The sequence below is a fragment of the Mustela lutreola genome, chromosome 12 (genome assembly GCF_030435805.1).
Source record: "Mustela lutreola isolate mMusLut2 chromosome 12, mMusLut2.pri, whole genome shotgun sequence".
Classification (NCBI taxonomy): domain Eukaryota; kingdom Metazoa; phylum Chordata; class Mammalia; order Carnivora; family Mustelidae; genus Mustela; species Mustela lutreola.
The window spans coordinates 23,421,258-23,445,640 of NC_081301.1; the positions used below are offsets into that span (position 1 = coordinate 23,421,258).

General features: G+C 42.4%; 1 protein-coding gene across 3 annotated transcripts in view; it reads left to right on the top strand.

Annotated features, from left to right (window-relative positions):
• Positions 1-8,697: 8,697 nt before the first annotated feature.
• TMEM245 (transmembrane protein 245) overlaps positions 8,698-24,383 on the top strand; it is a 94,423-nt gene continuing 78,737 nt past the window's right edge. For 2 of the 3 annotated variants that reach the window (XM_059141677.1, XM_059141679.1), the window contains exons 1-3: positions 8,698-9,317; positions 20,555-20,672; positions 22,244-22,345. In XM_059141677.1, coding sequence (XP_058997660.1) covers positions 8,730-9,317; positions 20,555-20,672; positions 22,244-22,345 — 808 coding nt within the window. In that variant the 5' untranslated portion in view covers positions 8,698-8,729. The remainder of the gene's footprint in view (positions 9,318-20,554; positions 20,673-22,243; positions 22,346-24,383) is intronic. The other variant, XM_059141678.1, reaches the window with a different exon arrangement.

Sequence of the window (24,383 nt, forward strand, 5' to 3'; positions counted from 1 at the left end):
TCCTGTTCCTGATCTCTTGAATCCTCTAAACCGCAAGAGATACATCTTTGTGCCTATTACAGGCAAAACTACCTTTGAGTTTATAGGAATTTCGTTTGTAGAAAGGATTCCTTTATGAAGCCTTCCCTCCTCCACTCAACCAGATAATGAGTTGTTAAGAATGTACAAAGTATCATTGTTGAGTTTGACTTGGCTATATTTTTAGTTAAGAAACTAAGGCTGACGTTAACTAACTAAATGGCATGTTGATAGAAGCTATACATATTTTGTATTTAGATTCCTTATCCGGATATTTAGTTATTTCAAGTTGGACTTCCCTGTTTTCATATTTAATCAACAACCTGATTGTAAAACAACCTGCTATTTTCGCAAAAATAGTGGCTATGCTAGTGCGATTTTAAGTATGTCTGCAGACTGAACATTGAAGTGAATCATCAAGCTCTTTGAGATTTTTCTCTTAAAACGGACTGATGCTTGCTGTTAGGCAAATAGCTGTTGAGTTCCATCCTTCTGGAGGGTAAGTGATGCTCTAGGGTAGACTCTCAGCGGTGGCTGCGGCGTCCACCCGGGTCACAAGAGTCTGGTTCCACTTCATCACGTGCAATGTCCCGGCCACCTGGATGAGCAAATGCAGCTTCTCCACATGCCTTATTCCCACAGACACGTTGATATGCTGGAACAATCTGGCTCCAGGAGTATTAATATACTTTTTTGAGACTGTCTACAAAATACTATTTTGTAAAAACGATGCCTTTACATAGACACTGATGGGTTATATTTGTTTTATAATAATTGTGTACCTAATGTTCAACTGCAATTGATTTTGAGACTTATGTATATTTATAAGCCTGTCCTCTGTGAATTTTTACTCTAAGATATGATACCTTACTAATAAAGACATGGATTTCTATTTATGTAAAATAATTGTAGCAATATTCCTAGATGCTACCTAAATGATTGTTCTGTCCATTTGCCATCACAAATCCTTTTATGTTTAGAGAATTATGTTACAATTAGAATATGTTAACTAGATATAAACTTTAAAGTATAAATTCTCAACATGGTTTGAAATTCTTCTTCCTGTTGGTACAATTAAAGTTAGTTTATAATTCCTTACTGCTTTGCTCTGGTCCATTTTTGTTTGTTTTTTGTTGTTGTTGTTGTTTTACATGCTTTCATTAGCAAAGTCTCCCTGAATTTATAGAGCTTGGAGAAGATGATAGCCTGTCTTGTCTGATAAAGAGGAAAGTCATGTTGCAGTAGTCAGATAAAAGTCCTTGTAGAGAAACAGTTTGTAAAATGAAATTGTACCTATAGCTTCAGCTTAATACCTTTATCAAATAGTAAAGGTCTGTAATCCCATTTAAAGGTCTGTAATCCCATTTAAAGTATACTGTATTAATGAGATAGTAGCATAATTTCAGTTATGAGCCTTACCGGGAGCTAAATTATTATATATTAAGAATAGTTAGAGTTTAGTAGTACAGCCTCACGAATCATGAGGGAAGTATGAGACTTGCTGAATAGGGCAGGTGAGCTGTCAGTGCCACTGGGGCCCAGATTGAGAAGCTCAAGGAATGTCAGGAAAGAATCAGGCATTACCACATTCTACATTATAGGCCCTAATCCTCACCCCACCCCTGCCCACAAGAAAACAAATATTTGGTTATTTCTTGGTATTCTAAGTGTTCCCTGTGGCATTTATTTTGCAGGATTCTCAGTGGATAGCTCAGCTGTCAGACCTGAATCCCGCTGATGGTTGAGTTGGAATTTTCTTAGGGCTCAGTCCCAAGTGCAAGGGACTGTTCTTTTCATTCAGCGTTTCCTGCGGATTCTTATGAGCCAGTTCCTGTGCTAGACCCTACACAAAGGGGACTCAAGGGAGAACAGCTTTTGACTTCTGCCCTTCAGGGGCTCACAGCCTGCTGTGGAAGCAGACACATAAACACCATGATTAGACGTTTTGGTGACTGTGGTGGCAAGGAATTACCCCAGGGGTGGTGCCAGCCTGGAGGAGGGACCTTCCCACCCACCTGGGGCAGCCAGGAGAGCAGACAGTGGTCCTGAAGCTGAATCTTAAAGAAGGGGTAGGAGTAAATCAGGCAAAAGGCAAGGAGATGCATCTCCACGAAAGAGGAGAGCAGCCCCAGAAGAAAAGCCAGTAGGATGTGTCCGGGACCACCGCCATTTGACAAGGTTTTATTACCAAATATAACAAATATAACAAATTATCATACATGTAGTGGCTTAAAACGACAGAACTGGGTTCTGTTTCTATTATGGAGGCCAGAAGTTCAAACTGAATTTTAGGGCGCTAAAATCAAGATGATGGCGGGGCTGATTTCTTCTGGGAATTCCAGGCGAGAGGATCCTTTCTTGCCTGGTACTTCTGGGCATTCCTTGGCCTCTGGCCCCACCACTCCAATTTCTCTGCATCCTTGGTCAGATTGCTGCTGCTTTTCTGTAGCCTAATCTCTCCCCTTCCTCTGATGAAAATATTTAAGATTACATTTAGGCCCCACCCATTTGACCCAGAATAATATCTTATCTCAAAATCTTTCAAGTGCCGAGTGCCTTTTACTGCCTAAGGTAACACACCTGATAGGTTGGGACAGGACCAGTTTTCTTTCCACCACAGTATCGGAGGATAAAGGACAAGGCAGGGATGCGGAGAGCTGGGGGTGAGTGTGGGCCCATCACACAGGAAGCCAGAGTAAAGAGCTTGGACTCCTCCATGGGGTAAAGAGGTTTTGAAGGGATTCCATTGTATTTGAGAAAGGTCACACTGCCTGCAAGAGAGAGAACTGAATGGAGCAGGAGGGCAGAGATGGTAGCAGAGACCACACAGAGGTGCCAGTGACCTCACCGTGTGACCAAGAACATACAAACAGGTGATACTTGGGATTCAAACCCAGCAAGACTTGATTCTCAAACACAAATAGTTTATTTCTAAATAAAGAAGGATTAGTCCGGCCAATCTGAAATGCATTCAGCATCTTCTGGTTTTCAGAAGCGTGGTTTACTCTGACTTACCCAGAAGTGTGGGTGTTTATACATTGGGTGGCCTCAGTCTTTGTTCGAGTATATTGTTGGGAGTAGAGCCAAGGAAAGAATTCTAAATTCTGATCTGTAATTCTCAAACTCAGCCATTCCAGATAAAATGTAAATATCTCCTGGGAAGATAGCTATCAACAGCTATCAACAAAGGACACTGAAGACCACCTACTTTCTGGATAGGCACTCTGGCTTTCAGCACAGATTTGTTAATCACAAAATTCACCCATTTTCCTGAATGGAGCTATCTTGGTTACAGACTTTTTTTTTTTTTAAGATTATATTTATTTATTTGAGAGAGAGAGCATGAGCAGACTCTCCACCGGCCAGGGAGCCTGGTGTGGGATCGATCCCAGAACCCTGAGATCACAACCTGAGCAGAAGGCAAACACCAAACTGACTGAGCCACCCAGGTGTCCCAGACTTTTTTTTTTTTTAAGATTTTATTTATTTTTTGGGGCACCCGGGTGGCTCAGTGGGTTAAAGCCTCTGTCTTCGGCTCAGGTCATGATCCCAGGGTCCTGGAATAGAGCCCCGCATCAGGCTCTCTGTTCTGCGGGGAGCCTGCTTCCCCCTCTCTGCCTGCCTCTCTGCCTACTTGTGATCTCTGTCTGTCAAATAAATAAATAAATAGATATTTTATTTATTTTTTTTTTTTTTATTTGAGAGAGTAAGCACAAGCAGGGGTTGGGGAAGAGCAGAGGGAGAGGGAGAAACAGACTCCCCACTGAGCAGAGAGCCTGATGCAGGGCTCAGCTCAATCCCAGGACCTCAAGATCATGACCTGAGCTGAATGCAGATGCTTAGCCAACTTGAGCCACCCAGGTGACCCACTGGTTGCAGACTTTAAAAAAAAAAAAAAGTGTGTGTGTGTGTGTGTGTTTTCCCAAAAGGACTACCCAAGCTGCTGCTTATTCACTGGCTCTCTCCTGGGTACATGGGTCTCAGTTAAGTCGACTGAACCAAATTTGATAATCTTTTCACTAATCATTTCATTAACTAGTAAAATTATCTGTTGACATGGCATGTAGGTTCGCGGAAGCTGGATGTCACAGACCAGAAGGTAAGGAACCTAGAGGCAGGAAAGGCTACACTCCACTCAGTGAACTGGCAGGACCCACACTGTCAGTGATGTCCTGTGTCCCAGCATGGGAAAAGAAGAGGGAAGGGGAGAAGTTAGGGAGTCAGGCAAGGCCTGATGGTAGCAGACTTATTTGCAATATTTGTCCTTTAGCCATTGAGATTTTTTTTTTTTAATTTCTATTTTCTGACACATACACTAATTAACTTCCTAAACTCTTCTTCTACACCAGGCACCTACCTTTTTAGTCCGCCATTTTTATCTAGTATCAGACACCCCATGATTAGTTATAGTAGGAAAGGCAAATAAGTTTCATCTTGTGTGCCTACTTTGTTCAGTTGATAGTGGTTCCCTAGAAAGTTCTGCTGAGGATTTTGAGGCTATGTCTAGGCAGAGGGAGAAAGAGATCAGTGGTTGATTAGCAATGTCTGTCTTGAATTTAGCGAAAAGGTAACTCCTCTTTGGAATTGCAATACCTGTTTGATTACTTTTCCCATGATCTCTCCTCCTTCACTGTACATATGTATCACTTTATACCTGACATACACACTCCATGGTTTTTGTTTTGTTTTATTTTTTTTTTTAATTTTAATTCCACCATAGTTACCATACAGTGTTAAATTACTTTCAGGTGTGGGACGCCTGGGTGGCTCAGTTGGTTAAGCAGCTGTCTTCGGCTCAGGTCATGATCCCAGCGCCCTGGGATCGAGTCCCACATCGGGCTCCTTGCTCCGCAGGGAGCCTGCTTCTCCCTCTGACCCTGCCTGCCACTCTGTCTGCCTGTGCTCGCTCTCGCTCGCTCTCTCTGACAAATAAATAAAATCTTTAAAAAAAATTACTTTCAGGTGTACAATACAGTGAGTCAACAATTCTGTACATTACTCAGTGCTCATCAAGGAGTCTCCTCTTAATCTCTTTTACCACTTTCCTCATTCCCCCACTTGGTAACCATCTGTTCCCTATAGATAAAAGCCTGCTTTTTGGTTTTTCTCTTTTCTTTCCTTTGTTGGTTCATATACACTCTATTGTCAGCACCAGATTTTGTACAAAGCAGGGGCTTAGCACAGCTCAATAACTGTGTGTAGACACTTGGAGAACTCCAAGATACAATGCCTGGGAGAATCCTCTTCTGCCTGTATTTGCTTTATCCCTGGGGCTTTATCTTCATACCTTCAGGAAGTGGGCCGGGGTGGGTGGGGGAGGTGGTCTGTGAACGTTAACTGTTGTTTAGAACTGCCTCTGTGGCTTCAGGACAGTCACTGTGTCACCCCGAGAGCCCCTATCAGGTTCTCGCCATATCCCAGGCACATGCTGCTGCTTTAGATACTCTTAGAAAATCCTCACAGCAACCAATGATGTAGGTGTTATCATTTTATCTGCCAGAAAGCTTTCTGTTGCCAGAAATGTAAAACCCGAGTGAAACTGGCTTCAATGATTAGAGAATTGATGGGTTCACACACCAGGAAGGCCAATGGCACTGTGGTCCCAGGGTCAGCTTGGTCCCCTCCTGAGCCCATTTCACCTGTACTGTGTCCTGGCTGTCCATGGAGGCCCTTCTTGCCTGAGGTGGCTGGAGTGAGCTGCTATGTGAGGTAAACAAAGAAAGCTCAAGTAGTCTCACGTTTTGGAGGAGAAGCCTAGAGGCCCATGTCCTGTCAGCTAGAGAATTGAATGGACTGTGTGTACTCTTCTCAAATGTAGTTTGTGGGGCCTACAGCTAGTATTTTAATTTGCTCTGCTCTCAACCTCAAGAATGCCTCTACCAGGCATTCAGTGTTTCAGTAACATTTCGTGCAGGAAGCACAAACGGGCTTTTTGAAAGGCTACCACTCATTCATCCACTTGCTCAGCAAACACTGAGCTTCTACTCTATACTACAAAACTCATATGCTATGTCTGGTGCTGGGGAAACAGAGATGAAGCAAACCCATGTAAACCACTGACCTTGACCACAGTGTGGTAAGTACAATCATAGCGTGGGGAACAAAATTCTGTGGGAACCTTAAGATAGGCCATATCAACATTAGTCTAGTTTGTTTCCAGTGCATCTGTCATCATTTCTGTAGAATTCCATTCTTGACTAGAAATTCTATTGGAGACCTGTCAATTCGATTGCTTTGGCCATTGGAACAGTTTTGAAATGTTCAGCAATTTTGCCTTTTGCTGAGGCTTGGAAGCAGAACACCATGACAGGGAGTTTTTGGTTTGCTGAGCTGGGACCCTAACAGAGTTTAGGCAACCTCACTGCTGTGCCAACCACCCCTAACTTCCCCCTCACCCCCAGTGCCCAATGCATACCTAAGTCAGTTTCTGTTTGTAAAGCCTTTTGTTATGTAAAATGGAGCTGTTGGGACTTTTTCTTTAGGTTTCATTTTGTTTTTCTTTATTTGTAACTAGAGGGAGAGAGTTGAGTCTTTGGTTGGAGGAAGACCTGGGATACTGGGTCTTGATAGGTTCTGAGACCCTGTGACTAGCGGACAGAAGACCAGACACGGAAGGAACTCTCATGAGGAGAGTCATAATAAATTGAACACAAGTGGCCTGGTGAAGGGCTTGGGTCACAAAGGGACACAGGGTAGGCAAGTCAAGGAGGAGGAATTCTTCCTCCTCTCTGAGTGGAGCCCAGCTCTTTGGCACGCTGAGGATTAGAAGTTCGGGAGTATCCAGGATCTGGGAATAGTGACACACACACTGGCAATCCTATGACAGATACAGGAAGCAGTGAGCTGTTTGGGCAGCAGGGAGGACACAGGGTGGTTGGTGGTCGACTCCTGTCGCTGGATATATGTCAGGCACCATCTTTGGGATTCTCTACTCATTACTGAGGACTTTTTGGGGAAGAGGCTGAGACCTTGTTGTGATATAAATAGGAGCTTAGGGCCAATGTAAAATGGGCACTAAAAACAAACATGACCACGATTGTAATATAATCTCAGCAGCCCTGGACAAAGTAAAGAAGCAAAGCAAAAATGTAAGACAACTGAAGCAATATATTTACAGAGTCAAAGGGCAAAGATCACTAGAAGAACAAGAGCTGGGACCTGAAACCTAAAAGAAATGAGATAGAAAGGAATTATTTTTTCTTTTACTTTATCTCCTGACTCCCCTTGTCTCCAAGTCTTAGTAAGCAACAGTTTCTTCATCTGAAAACGGTGAATAATGGTATTGTCTGTCTACTTGAAAAGAAACAAATTATGTTTAAATTTATAGGAAAACTTACTGAAAACAGAAAATGTGTAAACTGCAGGGTTTCAAATCAGTCACATATTGAGTACTCAGTAAAGCTTGCCTGCTTGCTTTTTTCTTCTCTTTTTAAAGATTTATTTGTTTGAGAGAGAGAGAGTGAAAGAGGTTGAGAGAGCATTGCACGAGCCGGGGGAGGGGCAGACAGAGAGGGAGAGAATCTCAGACTTACTCCACTCCTTTCTTTTCCTTTCATTTTCTTTTCTTTCTTTTCTTTTTTTGTTTCTCTCTCTCCTTCCTTCTTTCCTTCCTTCCTCCCTTCCCTTCTTCCTCTTCCTCCCTCCCTCCCTCCCGCTCTTTCTTTCTTTCTCTTTTAATAAAAATGTTGGTTGGGGTGTGAGTAGTAGGGCTGGATCCCAGGATCTTTCTAACATAAAAAAGAACCTTGCATTGCCCTAGAGATTTCTCTTTTTCTCTCCTGAGACAAGAGCTTCTATTATTATCGTATTCACGTGACAGATGGGAAATCAGGATTGGGGGCTTAACTAATCTGACCCCGGGTCTCAAAAAGAAACAGCAGTTTGAGAATCTGATCTCGAGCTCTTTTAGGAGTTTAGATTCGCTCACATGACATCTGCCCCCAATGTCAACAGTAGCTGTACTTCATAGTGCACTGGGGAGCTTTAAATAACATGCCAGAGATCACTAGTCAGACCAATTAGTACAACAGGTAAGACAACAGACTTAGGAGTCAGATTCCGCGCTTGAATTATGCCTTTGCTACTCAGTAGCTGTGTGCCCTTGGCAAAGTACTTAACTTCTCTGTGCCTCAGTTTTCTTTTTTGTAAAGTGGGGATAATAACTGGAGGGTTGTTCAAAGGATTCAGTGAATGAGGACGTTGGAACAGAGTCTGCGGTATGGTAATCGTTATTTAAGTACTGCACGGGAGCAAACACTTTGCTTAAATAAATCAAGAGAACTGAATGTGGGGATCCGTCTTTCTTAAGTACTATCCCCCAGCCCCCGGCCCATCCTCGCCACCCCGGGGATTCTAAAGTACAGCCTAGAATTTCGATCTGCGAATATAGTGCCTCTTTGGAAATTCCGCCTCCTGAAAAGTTGACTTTAACCAATGGGTGAAGCGACATTTTTGCACCACATTCCTGGAAGATGTTGAGCCTAGAAACCTGTTACCTGCATCTGCAGGGACCAATAGGCGAAGGCACCCGGGGGCGAAAGAACTCTTTCCAGACTTTCTGGGAGTTGTAGTTCTTTAAGGGTCTTGTAGGCGCTGAGTGCCCAGCTAGAAACTACAACGTCCATAATGCTGCGCGCGGCGCGCCTTGCCTCTCCCCGGTGCCTCCGCTCGGCTTCCCAGTACCGCCTCTTGGCGGCGGCAGCGGAGCCACCATGGCTGACGGCAGCGGCCCTGCCGAAGCGCCCAGTCCCCGGGGCTCCCCGGGCCGGGTGCTGCGGGTCCCGCGTGCGGTGGGCCCGGGAGGCGGCGGCGGCTGCTGCGGGGAGACGCCGAGGACGCCGGCGCTGGCGCTGCGCTTCGACAAGCCCATCAAGCAGGCCTTCTACAACACGGGGGCCGTGCTGTTCGTGTGCCTGTGTTGCGGCGCCGCCGTGCTCGTCTACTTCATCCTGGAGGCCTTCCTGCGGCCGCTGCTGTGGGCCGTGCTGTGCGGCACCTTCTTGCACCCCTTCAAGAGCTCGCTGACGCGCCTGGGCCGCCACTGGCTGCAGCGCCTGCACCGCGCGCACACGCCCATCGTGCTGGCCGCGCTGCTGCTGCCGCTCTGCTTCGCCGACTACGGCGTCGAGGCCCTGGGCGAGCAGGCGCTGCGCCGCCGCCGCCTGCTGCTGCTGCTGGGCGCGGGCGGCCCGCTGCTCTACGGCCTCTACAGCCTCGGCAGCTACCTGGGCGTGCAGGTGCTGCTGGCGCACGTCGGCGCGCTCATCTGCCGTGGGCTGGACTACTTCAGCAGCCTGTGGGTGAGTGAGCGGCGGCCCGGCCTCCGTCCGTGGGCCCGGCGGGCGCGCGGCGGCCCGCGCTACACACCCCTGAGTCCCGGCGGTGCGGTCCTGCAGCACCTCCTCACCAGCGCGGGGACCCTGCAGAGCCTCCGCCCTCCTTCCCGTGCTGCTGAAGACCTCGGCCCGCTTCCTTCCAAAGAGAGAGCGGGTGTGGCTCGCAGCAGCCTCCCTGTCCCCCCGGCCCCATCTTAATAGACCCTCTCCTGGGGACGTGTCCCCAGGTGGGGGGAATCGCAGTGCGGCTCTGCAGGTTTGAGTTTTGAGCATGGGCAGGTGGACTTGAATTTACCCCTGGCCAGAGGAGGGGCACGGTGGTGGTGGCCCCGGTCATCTTCAGTTCTCACAGGGGACTTTTCTGGATGGCAGCGGGAAGGGACCTAACGGATCCTAGTCCAGCTTGACATTCTGCAGATGGGACAGGTGACCTTTTTTTTTTTTTTTCCAGGCAGGCCAGGGCTAGTTAGGGACAAGGAAGAGGGCGTGACTCCAGTTGCTCAAGTCCTAAAACAAAGCATTCTTCAAAGGCCTGTGCAGTTTCTGAGTTCAGATGAGAGGCCCCAGGCCTGCTTCACGCCACAGTCTACTTCTTGGGAACCACCTGCGGAGGGAAAGCTGTACCACAGTACCTCGCCTCCCGCCTGGATTACTTACGCAGGCTGGGTGAAGGAGTGGCACATTTGTGATTCTTGGATCACTCTGAGCTTATTTTCTTAGAAAATTAGGGAGCTTTAGAATTGGAAGGGATTTTGAAGATAATCTAGGGGCATACTTCCTAACTCAGACTAGATTGTAGACCAATTAATACCCAGCTGTTTAACTGAGGGCTGTTAAAAACAGGTGGCTGTTTAATGCACATTTGTCAAACTAATTTGGCTATTTTGTCAATAAGGCTAATTTGTCAATAAACAATACCCTTTAAGAATAATTTTATTCGCTTTTGTCAGTGTTCAGTGTGCCTTGACATCGAGTTGCAAAATAATTCCCCTTTGTCTAACAGGGTTTTGACTTACCAAGGTTATTTGTAGAATGATGCTTGATCCCAGAACTCCTGTATTCCCTTGTTCTATCAGGGCCACCTCTCAGTTTCCATCAAAAGGTGATTGAACATGTTGATGGATACTAGGCTTTGTGTAGGTTGTTTTTTTTTTTTTTAAGATTTTATTTATTTGACAGACAGACACAGTGAGAGAGGGAACATAAGCAGAGCGAGTGGGAGAGGGAGAAGCAGGCTTCCCGTTGAGCAGGGAGCCTGATGCAGGGCTCGATCCCAGGACCCTGGGACTATGACCTGAGCCAAAGGCAGACACTTAAGGACTAAGCCACTCAGGCACTCCTGTGTAGAGGTTTTAAAGGAATAAGATGCAGGCTTTGTCTTCAAGGTGCATATAATTGTATGTGAACATGTTCTCCTGGAGAAGACACACACACACACACACACACACACACACACACACACACACATATCATGGGCCAGCAAGGTAGTGGGGAACCCCTCGTCCATACTTTTGGGATGCAGCCTGTCATCAGATAGACAAGATTTGGCCTCTAAGTGGCCTGGGCTATTTCAATTGTAGTAGGAAGGAGGGATGTGGAATGAACTTGAACTCACAGGGCTTGCTGGATTGTCAGATGGGAGAGATCCCGGCGTTTATACACTTTTTACTGCCAGATGCCTGCCACTTTTCAGGAGAGGCTTCTAAGGCACAGAGAATGTGGTTGTTCCCGAGGTCACACAGTGTGAAGAAAGTCATGCTTTGCTTTTGTGGAGTACGCCATGTCTCCTTTGCCCTGTTATACCTTCAGTGCTATTTCTCCTTTACCTTGTTGCACAGTTCAGTTGATTGAATGGCTCATATAAAGCAGAATACTGAATGCTGTTAAGAAATATAAATACAGGGGCACCTGGGTGGCTCAGTGGGTTAAGCCTCTGCCCTCGGCTCGGGTCATGATCTCAAGGTCCTGGGATCGAGCCCTGCATTGGGCTCTCTGCTCAACAGGGAGCCTGCTTCCCCCTCTCTCTGTCTCTCTGCTTGCCTCTCTCTCTCTCTGCCTGCTTCTCTGCCTACTTCTGATCTCTCTCTGTCAAATAAGTACGATCTTTAAAAAAAAAAGAAAGAAATATAAATACAGTGACTTGATTTCTATCCAAGAAATTCAGTCTTGTCAGAGGCAGACACATGTAAGGTCTCTGCTGACATTTTTACTGTTGATACTGCAATTTAGTGCAAATTATTTTAGGCGAGGCCAAACAGGGTATCCACCAAACTGTAGCAAATTGGAAAATAAAAGGTCTAATGTGTGAATAGTGTAATTTCATACTTCAGGATCAGTGGAAAGTGGGGGCATTTCTTCTAGTTACCCTCAGTGAAAAGAGATGAGGAAGTTAATTACCAGTGGGGAAGTGCCTGTAGCTGCGTGTATGTCATTTTGTGTATCTCTTTACAGAGGAGAAACCCTCATTTTTGTATTTTACTTAACTACTCTAATCTGGGTTGAGGATGAGTGGAAGAGAAGTAAGGGCCAATATTGATTTTGTGGCAGGGAATGGGGGTTAGGGTAGTCAAGTTAATTAAGATTTTTAAAAGGCTTGAAACAGCAGTTTGACTGCAGTGATGGGGCATGGGAGAAGTGGGGTGGGGAAAACAGAACCATTATAACAGAAACTGTATGGGTTAACTAGGAGTGAGTGGGAGTGGTAGAGGGGGTTAAATTGAATGAGAAGGTCCCTTAGGTTGATCTGAGTTTGAGAGAAATGAGGCTTGCAGTTGTGGTTTCTTCTTCTTTTTTTTTTTTAAGATTTTATTTATTTATTTGACAGGCAGAGATTACAGGTAGGCTGAGAGGCAGGCAGAGAGCAGAGAGAGAGGAGGAAGCAGGCTCCTCGCTGAGCAGAGAGCCCAATGCGGGGCTCAATCCCAGGACCCTGGGATCATGACCTGAGCCAAAGGCAGAGGCTTTAACCCACTGAGCCACGCAGGTGCCCCGCAGTTGTGGTTTCTTGAACCAGCACTTAGGCATGAGTGGTTGGATGGGGTGAGGTGAACTTGGGAAACAGAGACAGGAAGTCCTCAGCTCTTAGCCAAAAAGGCTGATTAAAGCTTGACACAAAGTGGAGGAATGTCGGGTGACTGGGCAAGGGGCCCACTCTGTAACTTTTCTATCTCATAGTTCACCGTCGCTGTGGTTCTCTGAGCCCAAGCAGAGCGGGCTGGCATTGAAAAAGAGTCCATGTTTTCTAGACAACTTGTAAATTTGAGCCTGCTGCCGAAGAGGGACGTAGATGAGAAGGGCAGGGAGAAAAGTCACATATAAGCAAATCTACGTTTTGTAGAGCCACAGTTCATACGTTTAAGGTCCAACTTTTGAGAATCTATCATATGCCAGGTGCCGGATTAGGTGCTTTCATGGGTGTTGCTTTATTCTCACAATTGTCCTATGGAGGAGGGAGGAATTTTGTTGGTTCAGCAATTGACTTAGAGATTGATCTGTTTATTCTGTCAGTAAAAGCTCTTCAGCAGACCTATTAGTAAGTCCTTTTGTGATCGGAATTCTCTGAGTAACCTTTGGTAAGAATTTTTAAAAGGTTTCCCCTGCTACATTGTGTTTAAATGTTTTAATTTAACTTTCTAAAATAAAAATTGATTTTAATTATTTGGGGAAAGAAACATAAAAGAATATCAGGACCGGACTAACCACGGATGTTTCCCCAAAGGCCCTTGGATTCTAGTCATCTAGTGACCTTGGTCATCTATTCTTTTATCCTTGTATCTGTTCAGCTATTTCCAAGTGGTTTGGAAATAGTTTTCCTTTGTAGTGGCTTCAGTAGCTGTATTTTCCTTTTTTGCTTATTCTTCTAATTCAGTTCCTTTTCACCTCACTCTTGTGGTTTCTTCAGTCTCCTAACACTCTGTCCTGTTTACGAGTACAGACTAGTCATTTATGGTATGAGTAGCTCTTTTAAACGGTTTCAGATGTTAGAATTTTGCATGGACTTAGTAAGTGGTTTCTAAACACTTAAAAAAAAAAAAATCACCTGTTGCACCATGCTGACATGTGACACAGCCCTTGGGGCCCTTGGCACCTTCCCATGATGTGGAGTTGTCAAGATAAAACTGAAAAAAAGCTAATACCCACCCCTCCCCCACCCCTTTGCTGGGAGTGTTTTGATGTTCCTCTCCTTAGTGCAGACATGTTAGAATATTTGGAGACCATGTACAGTTTTTGCAGTAGTGATGGATTTGATTTCTCCATGGTTCCCGATGCCACTGTTTCCATGTTACTTTATATAGAAGTATGAAGAAAGGCGAGAAGACTGTAAATTCTATTTATTTAATTTATTTTGTAAGTAATCTCTCTGCTCAACATAGGGCTTGAACTGAGATCAAAGAGTCGCTTGCCCTTCTGACTAAGCCAGCCAGGCGCCCTGAGACTATAAATTCTAAACCGAGCTCTGTCAGTAACTTGTTTTGTGACCTTGGATTGACTAGGGCTCTTCTCTGAGCTACTAAACTCTAGTTGAAGTGTGGGTTTGGCTCGGATGATTTCTAAGGTTCCTCGTGTGGTTCCGAAGTGTTTGTCATTGTTGCTCAAAAGGCTCTTAGCAAGTGCACATCTGTCAGCCAGCCAGGCCCCCTCCATCCCACTTCTGAACCTCTTCTAGGTGTGTTTTCGCTCGCCTGGTATCCGTGAGGAGGAAAGTTTCCAGTGCTTAGGTTCTTTTTCAAAGACTTTGATTATAAAAGGTTCTTCCTCTTTTTTTTTTTTTTTTTAAAGATTTTATTTATTTATTTGACAGAGATAGACATAGCGAGAGAGGAACACAAGCAGGGGGAGTGGGAGAGGGAGAAGCAGGCTTCCCGCTGAGCAGGGAGCCCAATGCAGGTCTCTATCCCAGGACCCTGGGATCATGACCGGAGCTGAAGGCAGAAGCTCAACCAACTGAGCCACCCAGGTGCCCCTGATTAGAAAAGGTTCTTGACTCTAAGTTGCCACACCATAAAAGAGTACAGTTTTCAAATTAGAATAAAGCTGATTTAAAGGAGGCCGAAGTACCTGAAGCTACCAGGGTTTGAGACTTGTACGTTTGTGCAGTTTGGATCGTTCTCTGTGCTTTTCTTCTCTCGGTAAGACTTGGGAAGCTGTTTCACAAAAACCTGCAACAGCAACAAGCCAAGTTGCTTTTCTGGTTAATTCCCACATGATGATAAATACAGCAATCTCAAAGGCAAAGTCTACTAATGCATTTAATATTTTAATTAATCAGTAAAGCGTATGTGGTTAATTAGCCAGATGAAAGGAAATTGGGTTGTTTATTAGCTTGCTTGTAGTGCTAAATAAATGCCTCCAGTTTTTAGGGGGCATCTTATATGGTATCAAGCGCACATGGGTGCTTTAAAATGAGTATTGAATGTGTATTTGAGAAGGATACATTGTTTTAAAGAACAAATTTGAGGAAGTATGACCTCTTATTTATAATTTGTGGTTCATTGATTTATGGCTGGAGGAAAATTTATACTTGAACAGGTTTGCTCAGAGGCTAAACATAAATTTATACTTGAACAGGTTTGCTCAGAGGCTAAAAAAACTCTTAAAGACACACTTGTAGGAATCCATCCTAGAAATTATGTATGAAATTTGAAAGTACAAATCTTTATTTTTGGTAAAGTTGTTTTAAAGAATATTTAGCAGTTTCAAAAATTGGTTCAAGTAAAACATGTTTGTTACATAAGAATCAATTTAAGCAGCATAGAAGTCTATATGGTAAAGTGAATAATTTCTTTTCTTTGCCACCATTCCCACTGTGTAGATGTTACTGTTACTGTTTGATGAATAGCCTTCTAAATTTATTTGTATGCTTATGTGAACATACAAAGTATAGGGTTTTGTTTTACCAAACAAAAATTGGTAACATATTTATATGTTTGCATCTTGCTCTTTATCATTGTATTAGAGAACCTCTTTCCTTGTTAGCACTTCTAGATAAAATTCTTTCTTTTTAATAGTACTATAGTATAAAAAATTTTTTTCCAGGTGTTTTAGGAAGTGTCCCTATCAGATTATTATAGCTCAGAATTTGTATTAGGATAATCTGATAAAAAATTTTTAAACATTGATAATTTGTTTAATATGGCTTAGTGAAAAATCTCTGGTGCTTACAAATGGTCATGCTTTTTGAATTAATAATATTCTGTGCATCTTTTCTGAGGAGACACTTTAGAATATTGAAAGAAAAAATCCATAGGCCAAGAGAGTTTTTTTTAAGTTAAAAAAATTTGCTATTTATAAAGATAATAATCTTAGAAAATTCAGCACTTGAGGAAAAACAGAAATAAGCAAATTATCTACAGAAATCCAACCATCCAGAGATAATATTTTTAAATATTTTGGCAAGTGTATTTTCACTATTGTAAATTTACACATGTATGCATTTATGCTGTGTCATTGAGTGTAGATATTCATCACGCCTCTGAAAGTCTGAATAATTATTCCAGTTTTTTGAGGTACCATTATTTAAAGAGTCCCTTATAAAATGACATTTAGGTTGTTACTAATTTTTTAATATTTTATGCTGCCATAGTGAACATTTTCATATCTCTGTGCACAGTCTGTAGTGCTTCTGTAAACCAAGTTTGGAAGTGGAATTGGGGAGTGTATTTAATAAGTTGTTATTTTATTTTTTATTTTTATTTATTTTTTTGAAAGAATGTGAGCAGCAGTGGGGGAGGGGCAGAGGGAGGAAATCTTAAGCAGTCTGTACACTTACTGCAGAGCCCGATGACCCTGAGATCACAACTGAGTCGAAATCAAGAGTCGGGCCTGTAACCGACTGAGCCACCCAGGCGCCCTTAGTAAGTGGTTATTTTAAACTGAAATGAGGTTATCCATGAGTTTTAGGTTTACTAGGGGAAAATATGTGCTTCTCTTTAGACCATGCTTTTTCCTTAAAAAATCTGAAATATGAAGTCTTTTCTCTCCCTGTAGGTGATACTGATTCCTTATGAGTCAAGGTAAGAATCAGAAACTTATTGGAGATCAGTTTTAAAACATCATAGGCTTAAAGTTTGAAAAGATATGCCTTTTGTGATCCTTTAGGTCAGCGTCTCACGGAGAGCAGACTCTCCTGCTTTGTCATCCCTGACAGCTTTTGCTCAAATAAAATACTCCATTTTTAGACAGCTATAGTTTGTTAGAAAAATTTATCCTCATATTGAGCTGAAATGTGCTGCTTCCTAATTCCCACATATTTCTCCTGCTCAGGACCGTGGGCGATTAAGGTGAATGTGTCTCCCAGAAGATAGTCTCCTAGCTATTTGAAGATAGTTATCAAATCTTGATATTTCCTTCTCTTTTCTAAGCTAAGCAATTTTTTCTCCCCCATGTATATGTGTATCTCCTATGTTGTGATTTCTCTTTCCTTTCCCATTCTGAATTTTATTGCTGTGGTTCAGTAGTGCAAAAGTCATTGAAACAGTCATTTCTCCTGATATGAGAGTTATTAAGAGGCACTCGCACCATTTATACTGCTGATTCACTGAACTGGAAAGTAGCTTAGCTGTCCTTTTTCTGTTCAATACTTGTGCAGTTGAGTTTTGAACCTAAGAGCAAACTTTTGGATCTTTCTATTAAATTTAATCTTATTTTAATTAGCCCTTTTCTAGCTTCAAAATATCATTTTGAATCATTGCAGTTATCTCAGTTTTTATTGAGTGTTCCCAGTTTTGTGTAACCTGGCAGTTCACTTAATAAGCCTTCTAGTCTCTAACCTGAATTACTGACTAAATGTTTCATGGGGTGGGCTGATAACCAGTGTGTGATATAACCATTGAAAACGAAAAAATTTACTGAGGATCATTTTTTATTTCAGCAATTTGTAGTCACCAAAACAGACTTTTTTATTTTTTATTTTTGCTTGTGAATACTGGAGCAGCTGTTCATCTTTAATTTTTTAGCACATACCCTTCTGTTAAGAAATCAGACTCACTGTTAAGAAATCAGACTCTGGATCCAGATTCCTGGGTTCTAATCCTGGCTCTGTCACTTTTTAGCTGTGTTACCTTGAGGATGTCATGCCCCCAAAGTCTCAGTTTCTTTCCTCTGTAAAATGAGGATGGTAATAATACTGATTTTGAGGGGTTATGAGGATTTAATGAGTTGATATATATGTATAAAGCATTAGAACAGAGTCTGGTCCCTAGTAAGTATTATATAAATGTATTATTATTATACTCAGATTGTGGTCTGAGCTCTACAGCCCTACCTCAGATTCTCTGAATTACCAGATTAAATTTGTGTGGTTCTGCAGGCTTGAACTATTTTGAAGCAGCTGTGGTCTCATTTCCCAGGTGCTCATATTAACTGGGGCTTAAGATCTCTTGATATTTCATCTACTGGAGTTGCTTGAAGAATATTTTAATATCCTTTCCATGATAAGATAATTAGTGCTCATTAAAGGATCTTAGGAAAATACACAAAAAAGTAAAACCACCATGAAAATATAACTACTGGGGCGCCTGGGTGGCTCAGTGGGTTAAAGCCTCTGCCTTCGGCTCAGGTCATGATCCCAGGGTCCTGGGATGGAGCCCTGCGTCTGGCTCTCTGCTCAGCGGGGTGCCTGCTTCCCTCTCTCTCTGCCTGCCTCTCTGCCTACTTGTGATCTCTGTCTGTCAAATAAATAAATAAAATATTTTAAAAAAAGAAAAGAAAATATAACTACGAACTTCTTAGTACATTTCCTTTACTTCCCACCACACAGTAGATGCAATCACGTCAGATGTATGCGATTTTTGTATTTTGCTTTTTCTTTAAGAATATCTTAGGAGTGTTTCTAACTATATAGTTTTGTTTACAAAACCCAATTTTAGTGGCTGCATACATTTCATTGAGTAAATCCTCCTTACTCACTTCCCAGCTGTGGAACTTACTAGATTATCCACTTTTCACTATTCTAAACGACACTGTGATGGACTTCTTTATGTTATAAAGGCTTTTGCAGAATTTATTCTTATTTAGTAAAGTTCCAAAGCTGAAGTCTCAGGTCAGAAGCTGTGAACGTTTTAAGACCAAAAGACTATTTTATTGATTGATATGACCCAAATAAAGTAGGAGATAGTTTTGGTTTTCCCCCTCTTTTGTAGTAATTAGTTCTTTTTCTTCATTCTCTGATTTAAAGTTGTGGGGTGTTTTTTGTTTGTTTGTTTTTAATTTGCCTCCCCCCCCCCCAAGATTCAGGTTATTTTATCTTATTTTTTTTTTAAAGACTTAATTATTTTGAGAGAAAGTGTGTGCATGAGCGGGAGGGGCAGAGGGAGAGGGAGAGAGAATCTCAAGTAGATTCCACACTGAGTGTGGTGCCAGACGTGGGGCTTGATCTTCAGACCCTGAGATTAGGTCCTGATCGGAAGCCAAGAATTAAACGTTTAATGAACTGCACCACCCAGGTACCCTCAGGTTCTTTTAGTAGGTTCTTGGTGCTCACATCGTTGTGGGTTATGTATTCCTTCCATCTTTCGTAAATGTTAGTAGAGAGTTTCTGTGTAGGCTCTTGTAGGTATTTCTTTAGAGCTAGATCCCTTGGTTTAGTGGAGGGAAAACTGAGGAGGGGACCCTGGTGGTTCCTTTGTCCTCAGCTCTTGCAGTTTCTTCCTCTGGTCATTTTTTTCTTTTAGCTACACTTCTTGAGCTGTGCATGCAGCTCAACTACGGTTAACCATCTGTTACCTAGATTATTTCAGGGGTCACACTTCACATGGCTGTCTTCTTCCTAGCCTTTTTTTTTTTTTTAAGATTTTATTTATTTATTTATTTGACAGGTAGAGATCACAAGTAGGCAGAGAGGCAGACAGAGAGAGAGAGAGGGAAGCAGGCTCCCCGCTGAGCAGAGAACCCCATGCAGGACTTGATCTCAGCACCCTGAGATCATGACCTGAGCCGAAGGCAGCGGCTTAACCCACTGAGCCACCCAGGCTCCCTTCTTCCTAGCTTTTTAAGAAAATTATTTTCACAGTTAATAAGCATAGTTCATAGGATGTGATGGAATCTTTTAACCTGATTCTTTTGGGAAACTTTCTTTCTTTCTCCCTTTTTTTTAAGATTAATTTATTTATTTGAGAGAAAAACAGAGTGAGCATGAGTGGGAGGGGGAGTAGGAGAGAGAGAATGTCAAGCAGACTGAATGCTGAGCGTGGAGCGCCATCCCCGGGCCCTGAGATCATGACCTGAGCCAAAACCAAGAGTCTTTGACAGATTGCGCCGCCATCCGGGCGCCCTAGGGAAGCTTTCTTTTTTGTTGTTCTTTTTAAATGTTAATGTATAGAGAAACTTGAGGAATTCCATCATGTTAAGCTCTCGCTTTTAGTCCATAGCTTAAAAACGAATATTTTTATTTTAAGCATCTTTATGTATACAGTAGCTTTTGAACTTCAACATATCTTAAAACTATATCGTATTTTTTTGTTGTTAAGACTGTCTTTTTATTTTTTTTAAGAGTTTTGTTTATTTATTTGACAGAGATCACAAGTAGGCAGAGAGGCAGGCAGAGAGAGAGGAAGGGAAGCAGGCTTCCTGCTGAGCAGAGAGCCGGATGTGGGACTTGATCCCAGGACCCTGGGATCATGACCTGAACCGAAGGCAGAGGCTTTAACCCACTGAACCACCCAGGCGCCCCTCTTTTTAAGATTTTTATTTTTAAGTCATCTGTGCACCCAATGTGGGGCTCAAACTCACAACCCTGGGATCAAGAGTCACACACTCCACTGACTGAGCCAACCAGGCACTGTGAGACTCTTTAAATAATATTGCTACATGGATACCTAGGTAGCTCAGTCATTAAGCATCTGCCTTCGGCTCAGGTCATGATCCCAGAGTCCTGGGATCGAGGCCCACATCAGGCTTCCTGCTTGGCCGGAAGCCTTTTTCTCCCTCTCCCCCTCTCTCTGTGTCTCTCTCTGTCAAATAACAACAACAACAACAACAACAACATTGCTACATATGCTGGATTTCAAATGCTTGTTTATTTCAAATCTTGATTTATCTACACAAAGAAGAAAGTCTATATATGTATTTAGCACGACCACCTTCATCTTATCTGTGCTGTATCCACAGCTCTCATAGATGTATAGATGTTTGCAGATTTTTGTATGATTATATGTTTATTTTCATGTATATATATTTACAACTGTGTCTATATTTCATTTAAGATCTGGACGTTGGTAGTTGGCTATGTGTTGACTGTTTCATTCAAGTGGAATGCAAGCACTGAACGCTACTTGAGAGCAGTTTCAATTCCTGTCTGGATTATATTGCTTTTTCATTTAGGTGGGTCCCTTTTTCTAAGAAAGTCTAGCGTAAGTTCAGCAGAGGCTGATCCTGTGAACTGACGTGAATTTTTTGTGTAGTGTTACTTGTTGCATTTAACATTCTTTAAAATGATCTTTAGAAAATGTGCTTTAATCCTTCTTTCATCTTTAATACGAATGTTATGCTTTAACATGTCTGTCTTTTAATTATATAGAATCTTCGTTTTCAAAAGGTCCTTTAAAAATAAATGTATCTTAAAAAATAGGGCACCCTTGCACCATGATGGCCACTTCTGAGAGTCAAACTTAAGGAGGATATGGCTAAGCAGTCAAGTGTGTGAGCAGCAGTTATGGGAACCAGAGGTATTTACTCAGGATGAGAGAAGGGGACTGGGCTCTATGGGTGGAGGGAAGGAGGAGATAAAATATGGAAGCCTGTTGCAGGTATTTGAAGGACTGTCCTGTGAAAGAGCGGTTTAAACAGAGCTCTGTAACCATGAGGGGGAGGTGTCAGAGCAATGAGTAGCTTCAGGGAGACAAATCTGTTCAGCATCACGATGATCAGTGTTAGCTGCTCAAAATGATGAGTTCCCTGTTACTTGGGACTCTTTATTGTTAGCAGGGTACCTGCTAGGATATTGTAGAGTGATGTTTTTTCAGGGACTCTTTTGTCTCCAGGTCTTAAGCTTATGGAAGCATTAGGTTCTCATAAATAAAAACAAAATTCAGTTATCTAGAGCAGTAATTAGTCTATCTAAAGTAGTTTTTAGAGCTGCTGGTTAAAAATCGGGGTTGATTGAAGGTAGTTCTTTGCTTCGAGTCTGATGTGGAACAAAACATTACTTTCTGAGAAGCTTTGCTGATTTGGAACCCTAAAGGAGGATGTTGTATTTTAGCAAGATCCCCTGATGAGTCCAACGTGATTCATTTTGAATTTGGGGAAGGCAACGGAGGGAGACCAGCAGTCCAGGAGGTTCTAGATCAACTCAGGGAAACACAAATGCCTATACGTAGGGGCCAAAAAGGTTAGCATTTTTGCCCTCTACATTGAGGATACACTGAAGCTTTTTGTAGTGGTCTTCTGGGCCATTTCATCCTTTCTTGAGAGATGGGAGTTCACCCCCAGTGGTATTTTTAGGAAATGAAGTCAGGCCCCATGACTTTAGGTTCTGTGCCTGATGCAGGTCATTTTGGGGTTAAACAAAAAGCTTGAGTTCAGGTTTGTCCTCAACACTGGTGTGCCTTAGAACAGACCTGATTCCTCAGGCAATAGAAGCCCATTCAGGGTAGGCTGGCACATACCCAATCCTTTAGACCAGGGGCCTCAGAGCAGGGCTGGATTTAACTGAGAGGAGTCCTGAACGGAGGTTTCATCTGTCTTATGACCTTTAAAAAAATTTTATTCCCTGTGAAATAATTTTGTTAATGACATCTATGCCAAATTGTTCTGTCAGTCTACTGGTCTTTATTTTTTTTTCCCTAATCTAACTTCTACCTTCAGATACTATTGCTTAGAATAGATTGAGTCTTCTAAAGACAAGTGCTAGATTTTTATTTAACTAAAAATGTTAACTCTTAATAAATTTTCAGCATCCCTGGCTGGCTCATGGAGAATTCCAGTGTTCCTGGTTATTGTTTTCCTGATGTCTGTGGGCACCCTCTATGAGAGACAGAATGGAAAAGAGTCTTCTGGTAAGAAATGGGGCATTCTATTAATATTACTTTAAGAAGTATTTGAAAAAGTAGCTTTATTGAAAAAAACATGCAGTGATGAAAGTGCTTTAAATCTGTTTTAAAATTTGTGGTATTTTCTGAAGAGAAAATAAACATATAAAATATTTTAGGTTTTAAGACTGTATCTGACTCCTCTCCCCTTTCTTTCATTTTTGAAAGGTATAATTCAGGGGCGCCTGGGTGGTTCAGTGGGTTAAGCCTCTGCCTTCAGCTCAGGTCATGATCTCAGGGTCCTGGGATCGAGCCCCACATCGGGCTCTCTGCTCAGCAGGGAGCCTGCTCCCCCTGCCCCACCTGCCTCTCAACCTACTTGTGATTTCTCTTTCTCTGTCAAATACATAAAATCTTTAAAAAAAAAAAAAGGTAGGGCGCCTGGGTGGCTCAGTGGGTTAAGCCGCTGCCTTCGGCTCAGGTCATGATCTCAGAGTCCTGGGATCGAGTCCCGCATCGGGCTCTCTGCTCAGTGGAGAGCCTGCTTCCCTCTCTCTCTCTCTGCCTGCCTCTCCATCTACTTGTGATTTCTCTCTGTCAAATAAATAAATAAAAAATCTTTAAAAAAAAAAAAAAAAATAAATTAAAAAAAAAAAAAGGTTAATTCATATAAAATTAACGATTAGCTTTCTAAATGTGGATTTAGTACATTTACATTGTTGTGCAACCACTACTTCTGTCTAGTTTTAGGACATTTTAATAGGAAAACCTGTATCCATTAAGCAGCTCATCATGAAGTTAGGTTATCTATTTGAAATCTTTTCTCTTTCTTTGTTTTTAAAGATTTTATTTATTTGAGAGAGAGAGACAGACAGAGACAGAGAGAACACGAGCAGGGGGAGGGGCAGGAAGAGAGGGAGAAGCAGTCTCCCCGCTGATCAAGGAACCTGATTCAGGACTTGATCCCACAACCCTAGGACCATGACCTGAGCCAAAGGCAGGTGCTTAACCTACTGAGCCACCCAGGTACCCAAGATCTTTTTTCTTAATGTAGGCACTTACCACTCTAAATTGTCCTCTTAGAACTGCTTTTCCATCCCATAAATTTCATTTGTTGTGTTTCCATTTTCTTGGGGTCAAGATACTCTTTGATTTCCTTTTTGATTTCTTCTTTGACACATTGGTTAATAAGAATTGCATTGTTTAATTTCCACATCTTTATGAGTTTTCCAGTTTTTTTGTTGCTTGTGCTTTTGGTGTCCTATCTAAGAACACCATTGCCAAATTCAAGGTAGATCTTGGGTCCTGCAGCTTTGCTGAATTTATTCATAAGCTTTAATATTTTTTTATGGCTTCTGTAGGATCATGCATATATAAGATCATGTCATCTGTGAAAAAAGATAGTTTTACTTCTTTCTTATTCAGATGTTTTCTTTTTTGGCCTAGCTGCTCTGGCTGGAACTTTCAGTAAAAGCTGAATACACTATTTTCTCTTAAGGAGTATTTTTAAATATCCTGGTTGCAAGTGATTTATATCCAGAAACAGTTTATTAAAAATACAGGTTTCTAATGAGTTGTAAGGTGGGGTATGGGGTGGCCAGATATTAATGGTCCTCAGATCATCAGACCGGACCTCTCCTTATCCATCCCTGTGGAAGTAGCTGTGACTGGAGGGTCGATCTGACCAGCACATGGTTTACACAGCAACCGACATATGTTCCTTCTTTCTGAGGGTTATACATAAAGTAAAAGCAAATTACTACTTGCAGCACATTTTTCAAAAAAATTAATTTCCCTGGTATTTTGTTGTCATTAACTTGGAGAAACAAACAAAAAGAAAATAAAAATCATTCAAAATCTCACTCTCCTCCTCAATGTTAACTAATGCCTTAACTCCTATGCCTTCAGACTTTAAAACCCAGGAAAACTGGCTTATGGTGAAGATTCTCCTTTGTGATCGACATTTTATTATTTATTTATTTATTTATTTATAACTTATTTATTTGTCAGAGAGAGAGAGAGTGAAGAGCAAGCACACACAGACAGAATGGCAGGCAGAGAAGAG